Consider the following 12,266-nt stretch of genomic DNA (forward strand, 5'->3'; position numbering starts at 1 on the left):
ATTTCTTTCATGCAAGAGACAGACTTGTTTCACAGCAGTGCCTCCATATTAAGAATGAATTATGTTCCTCACGAAATTAATGATGCTTCTTTTCAACTGTTAGATTACTGAACTGTTTGCTGTTTTTTGTTTCCAAGATTTTTGAAAGCAGTATGCTATGAAAGATTAAAAATCACAGAACTCTTTTTTAAAAAAGTTTTAATACTATCATTAATAAATTATTCTTGACAATTTATCAAACTTTTAGTTATATTTCTCATATATTTCCTATGTATTTTATTCCTATTTCCTTCCTTTTTATGTAACCTTCCTTTCTTCTCAACACATTTTTTTTTCTCTCAGACCAAGAAAACATTTTCTGAGTTAGTGTGAAGAGCAGAAGAAACTTTTCCACCATAATTTCAGTCTGTTACTATGACTGGTTCTGACTTCTCGACGTGTTTTTTTTTTTTTACTCTATTCACCTCCTGTCTTCCTTATGGTCTTGTTTACTGTTTTATTTTTCATAGTACCCCAGCTGTGTTAAATACAATATTTAATATTTCTAATTTTTAAAGGTTCCCTTAATTTTTTTTTTTCCCCCCCCCCCCCCCCCCAATTCCTTTGATCTAGTTGGGTATGCCATCTATTTCCAGGGCACTTCTTTCTCACATATTAGCAAGTATGATTCCATCCATTCACCTCAAAAATATTATTTCTTATTCCAACAAGAACCCATTTGATAAATAGAAATGAGCCATAAAAAGCTTTCTTTGTAGCTTTCTTTGTTGTTGCATTTTGGCACTGTGTAAAGATGAGTATAAATTTCATAGGCAATAAATCTGACTGTGCGTGCTTGGTTTGCCTTTATTTCAATGTATGTTGCATTAGCAAATCAATCCCCGTTTGCAAGCATGCCAAGGCTACTGTAGCCAGTGTAGCATTTAACCTGTATGAGTTCTAATATTTTCCTTTTCTGAGAGATCTTTGAGTGGTTTATACATAGAAAATCATTTATGCTGCTAAAGTTTTACTACTTCCACTCAGTCTTTTTGAAACCTCTCTGTAAAAGCCTCAAATCAGTGCTGTGTGTCAAGAATGCACATTTGCTTTCCAAGTTACAAATTTTCACATCATTAATGATGTTTTGATTAACAAGTTCAGTTTGCAGAATTTGTGTCAGACAGAAGGGAAAAAAAACAACAAACAGTTTCAGGTAGCTCAGCTAGTTGGGAAGGAGATGTTTTTAGCTATGAAATGAACATTGCAAAAGTTTTAGAGAAACATAACCCCGTGATGACACTTTCATAGTCATTTTACAGAATACAAATGCACAACATCTGACGGTAATCTTTTCAACAGTAAGGGCTGAGGAGTCACCTAACAGTTATCCCTATGCCTGCTTTTTCTGTGTGGCCTTGGTACCTAGTAAACAGAGGGTAACACAGCAAATGTATGCACTTCAGCTAAACAGACTTCTTCTACTTTGTCATTTCCATACAGAAGGTGTGACAGTCCTGTTTTTCTTGAGGAATGCAGTTACAAACTACATAGAAAATAAGAAGTTCAAGTAATATTATTTCCTTTTCATGTTTGGCAGCCTATCAACTTATACAGAATTGCTCTCTAGTCCTACTATTAAAAGTCAGTTTTCCTATTATTGTAACTGGATGAATTGGGTAAAGCAACAAAAGCAAAACTTCAGAAAGAAATATTTGTATTCAAGTAGTTTTAAATGGACGTGTGGAGAAGAATCAAAAAGATCTTTAGATCTTTGAACATGGGAAGGCCCCATGTTGCTTCCTTTAGTAGAAGATTGAATTCAAAGACCTTTCTATTTAATTCCTTTTGCTTTAACGATAGGAAGGAAAGTTAGTGGGAAGAAAGAATCCTTTTAGGTCCTAGTAGGCCTGAAGACTTGACCACATACAGGCTTGCCTGCTTAGCCACCGCAGACAAGATAGGACTTTGGAATCTATCAGCATTAATCTAATTTGGTTGCTATGAGTTGTTAGAATAACATCGCCAATTGCTCTTCTCCACCTCTGTTGAAAGACAGCGAATTCAGAGGTGATTAGTGACGGTGACTTGGGAACGCAGCTTTAGTGAGCCCTCATCCTCAGCTCTGGCAGCAGCATCCAGCTGATGCGGAGTCAAAAAAAAATAAAATCATACAACTGAACATCCTCCATATCCTGAGCAACAGTACAACACTCCCTGAGTAGTTACAGGGCAAGGGCAGATAGATAGTAGTGTATTCAAAGTGAAGAAAAGAGGCTGGATTTTCAAGAACTATCACTATTCTTTAAACACTCTTTCTTTGTGTGATATACCAAAGAGCGCTTTCTTCTTTTTTGTTGGGTTTTTAGCACTGTGGACTATGACAAATCCACTAGGGAAAGCAGAACTATCAAATGTGCCATCGCTGGGATGTGTTTTCCACACTACAGAAGCACCTGTATCTGACTTCCAAAAATTGCGTGCATGGAATCTGCTTGACTGAGTCAGTGACAAGTGAACAAAACCAAAACAGATGATAATTGCTATAATAGAAAACAGATGTCTTCAGAATTTTAACCTTTTTAGAGACTGCCATTCAAGATCAGTAGAATGCCTGTTTTTGTCAAGGCATTTCATTTCAAGAAGTTAAAGAGAGCTCCCTCCTCTTCCCAGGGTAAGCCTTGAGAGTGGAGAGCACTAGAAGGCTGTAGAGAGAAGCCAGCTTCCACACAGCCCCACTCCAAGCTCTACCAAAATAGGCCTCATGGCTTCTGGTAGCACCAGGCTGTAATCTGCAGCTCCTCCTAGATGAAGGGTTGCTGTACAAAGCACTTCTTTGCACTAGGAATGCTTAATGCACACCACACCTTTCACAAGCAGAATGGGATAAAAAACTAGAGTAGAATATGCTGATGAATCTTGCTGGGGAAATTCAACTGCTTCTATATAATTTTAGTACATAATTACATTCTTTTATTTTAAAAATACAATTGAAATACCTTATTTACATACTTTTTATTACATCAACAACTAGAAAATAAATCACAACACATGAAAGAGAACCAAAAGTGTGATGAAAGACCAGGCTCATGTTGGTTAAAAAATATATTAATGCACGTCTCTAACCTTACTTTTTTCCATTTTGCCTTTATTAAGATTAAAATTTCCTAAAATACTCAAGCTTTTTCCCCATACTGGGGAAGTAAAAAAGATGTTAAATTAACATCTTTCTACTCCTGTTTTTAAGTATTCCCCTGAAATTCCCAGCACTTGAGTTTTCTGTTCTTCAATAAAAGGTAAATTACCAGCATGTACTTCAGGTCTAGTTTTGCAAAGTTACTTGTGCCTCATGTAGAGAAACCTGTACAAAACTAGATTAAAAACATACACATTAGAATGTGTCGGTCTCATCTGTTTTCAAATCATTTCCTTCAGTTATTCCTCAAGAGCAAATAGTCTGCCGTGATAGCTTTCTTCCAGGGTTCGATATTTTAGTCATCTATCACAGAATCACAGAATTTCTAGGTTGGAAGAGACCTCAAGATCATCAAGTCCAATCTCTGACCTAACACTAACAGTCCCCACTAAACCATATCCCTAAGCTCTACATCTAAACGTCTTTTAAAGACCTCCAGGGATGGTGACTCCACCACTTCCCTGGGCAGCCCGTTCCAATGTCTAACAACCCTTTCGGTAAAGAAGTTCTTCCTAAGATCCAACCTAAAACTCCCCTGGCGCAACTTAAGCCCATTCCCCCTCGTCCTCTCACCAGGCACGTGGGAGAACAGACCAACCCCCACCTCGCTACAGCCTCCCTTGAGGTACCTGTAGAGAGTGATAAGGTCACCCCTGAGCCTCCTTTTCTCCAGGCTGAACAGTCCCAGCTCCCTCAGCCGTTCCTCATAAGACTTGTTCTCCAGGCCCCTCACCAGCTTCGTAGCCCTTCTCTGGACTCGCTCAAGCACCTCCATGTCCTTCTTGTACCGAGGGGCCCAAAACTGAACACAGTACTCGAGGTGCGGCCTCACCAGAGCCGAGTACAGGGGGACGATCACCTCCCTGGCCCTGCTGGCCACACTGTTTCTTATACAGGCCAGGATGCTGTTGGCCTTGGCCATCTGAGCACACTGCTGGCTCATATTCAGTCGACTATCAACCATCACTCCCAGATCCTTCTCTGCCTGGCAGCTCTCCAACCACTCATCTCCCAGCCTGTAGCTCTGCTTGGGGTTATTGCGCCCCAGGTGCAGGACCCGGCACTTGGCCTTGTTGAACTTCATGCAGTTGACCTCAGCCCATCGGTCCAGCCTCTCCAGATCCTCCTGCAGAGCCTTCCTACCCTCGAGCAGATCGACACACGTACCTAACTTGGTGTCATCTGCAAACTTACTGAGGGTGCACTCAATGCCCTCATCCAGATCATCAATGAAGACATTGAAGAGGACCGGCCCCAGCACCGAGCCTTGGGGAAAGCCACTGGTGACCGGCCTCCAACTGGATTTGACTCCATTTACCACGACTCTTTGGGCCCGGCTATCCAGCCAGTTTCTAACCCAACGAAGCGTGCGCCAGTCCAAGCCAAGAGCAGCCAGTTTCTTGAGGAGAATGCTGTGGGAGACGGTGTCAAAAGCCTTGCTGAAGTCAAGGTAGACCACATCCACAGCCTTTCCCTCATCCACCCAGCGTGTCACTTTGTCATAGAAGGAGATCAGGTTCGTCAAGCAGGACCTGCCCTTCATAAACCCATGCTGACTGGGCCTGATCGCCTGCTTGCCCTGCAAGTGCTGCGTGATGACTCTCGAGATAATCTGCTCCATGAGCTTCCCTGGCACTGAGGTCAAACTGACAGGCCTGTAGTTTCCCGGGTCAGTCCTCCGGCCCTTCTTGTAGATGGGCGTCACATTTGCTAGCCGCCAGTCAGCTGGGACCTCCCCCGATAGCCAGGACTGTTGATAAATGATGGTAAGCGGCTTGGCCAGCACCTCTGCCAGTTCTCTCAGTACCCTTGGGTGGATCCCATCCGGCCCCATCGACTTGTGCACATCCAAGTGCCGTACCAGGTCACCAACCATTTTTTCATGGATAGTGAGGGCCACATCTCTCTCCCCATCCCCTTCCACCAGTTCAGGGTACTGGGTATCCAGAGAACAATGGAATCATTTATGGATTCATCTATGAATCCATAAAACTCTAAAAAATTTCTATCCTCTAGAGAAGTAAAAACAATTAGCTCCTAGCAATAGAGTCAATTTTGTCATCTTTCAGTCACTGGAATATCGAAGTATGGTTAGTATATTCCCTAAATCCAAAGTATATTTAGTATACTTCCTAATACTTGAATTAGGAGCACAAATGAAAAAAAAATGTTTAGATTTAAACGGACAACATACATGTTCAAAATAAAATACATAGGTTTTCTCTGAGGAAGGGAAGGAAACTTGCCCCATTAAATGGGCTAGAGATTTATGACATGGGTCTTTTGTATTTATGTAACATAGGCAAGGCAGGACCTTGATCATAGCTGTAGACGTTGTGAACATTACTTGGTAAATAGCAGGACAGCCCCTCTAAGAAAGCCCCTCTAGCATTCTGCAGTGTGATTTATGGTTCAACCTAATGACAAGGAATTATGTTCATAATTACACCAAATCCTATTATACTCTATTATTAATAGCAGTGTTGGTTGGAAAAGAGGCCATCCTTACTTAGTACAATTCCTAGTTTGTGGAGGAAAGTAACATGCCAAATCACAGAAACAGCCCAAACTTTTGGCATTTTCTATCAGGCGTTTGCCCAGCATTAAGTCAGGTTTACATATTTACTGCTTTAAAGACAGTGCAAACTTTGGTCTTTAAAGTATTTTGCACTTATATCCTGTTTCACAGAATCATAGATCATCCCGAGTTGGAAGGGACCCACAAGGACCATCAAGTCCAGCTCCTGGCTCCACACAGGACCACCCAAACATCAGACCAGATGTCTGAGAGTGTTGTCCAAACACTTCTTGAACTCCAGCTCTCCTGGTACTGTGACCACTTTCCTGGAAAGCCTGTTCCAGTGCCCGACCACCTCTGGGTGCAGAACCTTTTCCTAACCCCCAGCCTGACCCTCCCCTGCCCCAGCTCCATGCCGTTCCCTCGGGTCCTGTCGCTGTCCCCAGAGAGCAGAGCTCAGCGCCTGCCCCTCCGCTCCCCTCGTGAGGGAGCTGCAGGCCACCATGAGGCCTCCCCTCAGCCTGCTCTGCTCGGGGCTGGACAAACCAAGGGACCTCAGCCATTCTTCATATGCCTTCCCCTCCAGACCCTTCACCACTTTGGACACTCTCTAATAGTTCTATGTCCTTCTTATGCTGTGGTGCCCAAAACCACACAGTACTTGAGGTGAGGCCGCACCAGCACAGAGCAGAGCTGGACAATCCCTTCCCTCAACCAGCTGGCAGTGCAGTGCCTGCAGTACCTCAGGGTATGGCTGGGCCTCCTGGCTGCCATGGCATACTGCTGGCTCATGTTCAACTTGCCATCAACCAGAACCCCCCAATCCCTTTCTGTGGGGCTGCTCTCCAGCCTCTCATCCCCCAGTCTGTACGTGCAGCCAGGATTGCTCCATCCCAGGTGCAGAATCCAGCACTTGCTCTTGTACAGCTTCATTCAACTGGTGATTGCCCAACCCTCTAGCTTGCAATTTGTTCCTTTCAACTAACCAAAACAACAACAAAAATAATAACTCCAGCACTTCATGGAGCAGTCGATGGTTTCTGTTCACTGCTAAGAGCAAGATTTGCTGCCTGGAAAGCACATAAAGGAGCAGGGGGGGACAAAAGCAGCAAGTCAGAAGTCAGTCCTAGCACCATCTCATATATGCTTCATCTCATGGTCCTGAGAGGAGGCTTTGGCTTTCCTGAAAGTGAGGACAACAGTTCAAATCTTCAGAGGTTTAAATTCAAGAAGTTAACCTTACAGACTAGTCTTTTGTCACCTCCACCTGCATGCCGTTTCCTATTGGAAACAAAAGATCAGAGCAACAAAAGCATGGAGAAACCAGAAAAAAAAAAAAAAAAAAAAAAAAAGAACAAACAGGGTGTAAAGGAAAAAACAAAACAAAAGATAGCCCAGAAGAATAAGGACACAATGAAATACTGGTTGGAGAAGCCAACCCAGTTAGGGGGGGGCTAGAAACAAGGGCTGGTAAGTCAGAGGTGCTATGCCTGTTGCAGGCCATGTCACAGAGGCACATAACATTCCGGAGAGCTTGCATGAGAACATAAAAGCATGACAGTTGTGTTTCAGTGATCTGTGAAAAGCAATGAATTGTCACTTCAGCAGTTACATTCGCAGTTGTTCCCTCTTGCCCTCACGTAAGAAAAAGTTTAAACTAAATCAGTCAATAGTGTGAGTAACACAAGCCAATACATTTTAGGTTATTCTCTTGTATACTGTATCTGTTCAGCCATGTTATAAGCAATTTTGCATAAGTCTTCAAACGTACAACACAACTAATTGTATGATTATATAATCAGTAAATACAACCACACTGAACACTATACTTCAGCAGATTCAGTCCTTGATAATTTGCACTTAAGTCCTGTAGGAGACCTGGCTTCCTGAAATACAACAAGATGGGAGAGGTTCTTGCTGCTAAGACCACTGTTGTAGGAGAAACTGCGTGCAGGTAGCGTGATCGCCACCTCCTAAGCTTTTCCTACTTTCTATTACTTATTCTCCTAGATTTGAAACAAAACAAGTTACCTCTATAAGTTAGTACAGCCATAAGATGACTAATAAGGTCATAAAGAAAAAAAAAATAACAAAGAAAATTCTTCTTGCATTGTTCCTGTTCTGTGGGTTTACTTTGTGGAACTTGAATGAAGAAAGGTCAGACTGCAGACCTCTTCCTGTGCAGAGGAATAGCAGTAGCAGGAGACTGACCCAATACAGCACACCAGCAAGGCCAGCTGCTTCTACACAAACATTCCCTTCCGCCTTTGCCACATGGAGAGCTGAGCACAGATCAGGTTCAGTTGGTGTGTCTGGAACACACTGCAATAAAACAAAACCAAAAACCAGTGTATACGATCTGCCACCACCTCACCTTGCCTCTTACCAGTTTGCTTGTTTGCAGAGAGAGGAAAGCGTACTAAACTTTTTCTCATTTTTTCCCCTCTCCCACCCCCACTTCTTTTCTGACAGCACGCTACAAGTGAAAGTCTCTGAGCCGCAGAATTCAATAGACGTGAACACAGAAAATGAACATTTGAAGTCCATAAAGATGTGCCTTAATCAGCCCACTGAGTGGAATCTGAGTTTTTCAGCAGCATCTCTCGCCAGCTGTAAAGTTTTTAACCAAAATCTCAAAACTGATGAGAACAAATAGATTGCAGCTGTTCTTGCACTATCATTTTGTACATTGTTCTTGATTTTTTTTTCTGCTGAATAATAAGCATTTATTACATTGATCTTGAAATGATCTTGTGTGATTTGGCTTTCTATTACTATTAGCATTATTCATTTTGATGTACTTTTTTTTAAAAATATGAAGTTTCACATTATGCGATTCTTGCAGTACAAATTTCCATCAGAATCAGATGTTCCCCTTTAATAATATTGTGATTTTTCTATGTTCTTTAAGTTTAATTATTTCCCAATTTTATTTTTGTGCACGAAAGTTAATATATTATGTAATTTGTGGCATAGGTCACCATGTAAAGATTTATGGTAATAATTCAGACAAATCTGTAACAGGTGGAGACCGACTACCTCGAAGCAAAGCAGTAAAGAGAAGGTAAATTATCCGAGATCTCCCTTCATCATAAATGGATTCAAAATGTATCGAACAACTAGTTTGTTTCTGCAGTATGCTTTCATCTTCATTTATCTTGAAAACTTTTGTGTGACAGTGTTTAATGACCGTAATGTCTAAAAGAAAGGCCAACCTTGCAGGAGAATCTCGAATGATTGTCATTCAACTAATCTGTATCTGCACTTTTTGAGGTTTCTGCTGAATGGTCTTTCTTCCCCTTTTGTTTTTATGAATTTATGCCTGACACCAATTAAAATGGATGTAAATGCTCTTCCTATTTCATTCTTTTCCTTGTACTTTGGAAATTCAATGTAAACAACAAAATTTTTAACTCTACTCAAAAGAAATAGTAAATGGTTGTAGCTGCCTACGTTGTAGACATTCCATGCCTAAATCAGCTTTAGCAAGGTTCATGTACTTCATTCATCAAAACTTATTATTAAAGAGCTATAACGAGAGTGTTAGAATAAAACCATACAATCTATTTCGCTTTTCTGGAGTCATACATTCAATAGCTAGAGTAGAGGGGTTTTAATTCATTAAGTTGTCTGTCCTATACTTGCGAAGAACAAAATTTTCGAGAAGGACATTTTCTTGGAAGACACTATTTATAAAACAAACATCGCAAGGATTCACACTTTAAATCATCATCTTACTTAACAAAAGGAAGATGCAATTCTTCTTTACAGAAGTTTGTTAGCTTGCAGATGCCATCCAGTAATTCAAATAAAGACTTACTGGAATTCACAACAATCTTAGTTCTCACAAGGATACTGAGTCAGCCAGATGTCAGACAATGCAGAGTGAACATTAGTCATCACACCACACTAAGAGGGTCTTTATGTACCTTAACTATTTAATGTATTAGAATTCTACGGGGCAGGAGAGCCAGAAGAGAATTCAGCTTCCTGGGGAAGAGGCGCTGAAGCTGACTTCAGTGGAGCACCACCAAAGCACAGTGAACAAAAAGGGATGTAAAAGCCGTCTTATAGGCAGTGGAACTAATGCAGCCTGACCTTGCCTTGATGGAAGAGGTGCCATATAGGTTTTCTCATATAAAAGATAAAGTACATACCAAACTTCCCTTACAAGTGTCTCACCTCGAAGTAGTTGTCTATTTCCATGGACTTGTAAAAATACATATCCCTTCCCCTGTGTCAAATTGAGTTTCAATTGACCACTGAGTTCACAAGTTTTCAGGTAGGAATTGGATAGAGGCATAACACAAGCTCACTTACCGCTTCCTTCAGTCAGACAAGAAGCAGCAAAGCTATAGCGAAATGTTCTGAAGTATTCTTGGTACAGCACTCACCCTTCATCCTGAGATGTGACTAGCCAAAGGAAACTCTCACCAGGAGAAAACATTTTAGGTTATAGAGACTTTGTAGAGGCAAGCAAACAAAAACTAGCGTAGGAATAGACATTAGTAGATTATTTCAAGTTTGACAATGAAAGACCACTGCTAGTGTATAATCATTTAGTATAGAACCAAGTCCTCTGGACTGTATCTAGTTTGGGTTATGCACACTGAACACCCTGTTGTGTTTAGCCAGCAAAAGGATGCACAGTACATGGCTTAAAGCAACAAAGAGGATGGAGTTGGGTTTGTTGTTGTTAAGTCAGAATATCATAGGAATTAAAGTTTTATTCCTTGGTTGAGCAGCCAGAAAGCTACTTTCACCTTATGTAACTAAAGAAAAAAAGTCAATAGTATACATATTACTCTTCCTAGCTAGAAAATAATAAGACTTTTCACTGCAGGTAATAAGATACTTCCAGACTTGCCTTCTTATCACCTGCTGTGTACACCCCATTTCTGTTAAATAGTTCTCAGAAATACAGCTGCATACATTTAAACCTTGATTATTGCTAATAATTAGCTTTACAAAATGCAACACATCTAATCATGCAATCCTGCAATTAAGCAGCCATCCCTCCTCAGAAGATAATTTGTGAGCATACCATGCTTTCTATTGCACTGCAAACCCTTCCCATGGCAGGGTGCAGGGCATGGGAGGAGCCCAGAGTGGGCAGGAAATTAGATGCAAGTTGCCAGTGGAGCTCCCAGCCCTGGGGAGAACTGTGGGGTAATTCAGGCAGGTCCGTACTGCAACCACCTGCCCAAAGCCACACCAGCTGTGGGGTCATACTGGGTTGAGACCAGACTCAATACCCTGAACAAAAGCCTCCTAGGGATCTGCACGTCTCTATGCAACCTGGTGCACCGCCTCTTCTGAGATCTGGCCCGAGTTTCACCTTATGTCCATTGTTTCTTGTCCTTCCATCATGCAACAAAGAGCCCCAGGTAACTGGGCCCCCTCCTAAAGTCTCCAGACTGAACAAACTCCCCAGGTTCTCCTCACAGATCAAGTGCTCCAGCCCTGTGACCAGCTTGGGGGCTTCCACTGGACTCACTCTAGTTTGTCAATGTCTTTCTTCTATTGCCACCCACCAGTGAAACCATATCCACAGCAGAGACAGCCACTGAATGAGAGACTTCAGGGAAACCTGATCTTTTAGTGCAGCATTCCTGAAGAGATTCCAGGGACAGAACCTGCATATGTGGCAAGGCACAACAGCACAGCGAGGCAAAACTGAAGGTCTTCAGTTCATTCGGGAAAGCATTCACAAAGAAACCTTTAAACATTTTTATTGTTCCTGTTTTTCCTAGAAACTGTTTTTAACCAAAATAACAGAAGAGACTACCAGCAGTTGTTGAACGTGTGCTAGTGGCAGAAGAGTGAACCACTCTGAGAAAGAGTAGTTTGAGGGGAAATAAAATCAAACCACTAATATTTAAAGTACAAGGGAAACCTTGATTGACAGTCACCTGGAAAAATCAAAAAGATACTTCACCCTTTTGAACTACTTTCAGGCAGCATTCAAGGGGAAAGGCAACGTCTCTGATCTCAAGTGGTTGCACGCATGCAAACTCACGCTGGGAACACAACTTGAAGGAAAAGAATTATCAAAAGAGGGAGCTCAAAACTTCAAAATTCAGTTTAAAACGATGAATAAAAATAATTCACCACAGTTACATAAGCCTCTGAATAGCAAATATTGCAGCACAAAAATGTGTCATGGCATGTTGTGGTTTGAAAGATTTCCAACAAAAACTGAAAGGGATGAAAAGCAACACAGTTCTGTCTGTTTTCTATATGCAAAGTTGAAAATAGGATAGTAGTTTGGGCACTACACTTCGGAAATGCTACTTTTCACTTCTGTTGTCCCTAAGCCATTTCAGAGAAATACCAAAGATCATAGCAATACACTAATTTATCTTAAACAAAAGTTCCTTATAAAGCTGCATTTGACATCAGCAGTTGACATGCACATGTTGAGCAATCCACAAGCTTTCTCTGACTGCCTTGGAAATTATCTAAATTGTAACACAGAAGGACATGATTGACAGTGTTTCCAAACCAAAACCCTAACATTTCCAGAGTGAATATGCTCAGCCAACAGTGAATATTTGGCACAGTTTAATCTTC

The 12,266-nt window shown here is 41.5% G+C and overlaps 1 protein-coding gene across 2 annotated transcripts in view; it reads left to right on the top strand.

The window, feature by feature from the left end:
• LCORL (ligand dependent nuclear receptor corepressor like) overlaps positions 1–9,259 on the top strand; it is an 81,718-nt gene extending 72,459 nt beyond the window's left edge. The window contains exon 8 of one of the 2 annotated variants that reach the window (XM_035326128.1): positions 8,166–8,330. In XM_035326128.1, the coding sequence (XP_035182019.1) occupies positions 8,166–8,179 (14 nt within the window). In that variant the 3' untranslated portion in view covers positions 8,180–8,330. Of the gene's footprint in view, positions 1–8,165 lie in introns of both variants that reach the window. The other variant, XM_035326130.1, reaches the window with a different exon arrangement.
• Positions 9,260–12,266: the final 3,007 nt, after the last annotated feature.

Source organism: Oxyura jamaicensis, chromosome 4, assembly GCF_011077185.1.
Source record: "Oxyura jamaicensis isolate SHBP4307 breed ruddy duck chromosome 4, BPBGC_Ojam_1.0, whole genome shotgun sequence".
In the NCBI taxonomy this organism is placed as follows: Eukaryota; Metazoa; Chordata; class Aves; order Anseriformes; family Anatidae; genus Oxyura; species Oxyura jamaicensis.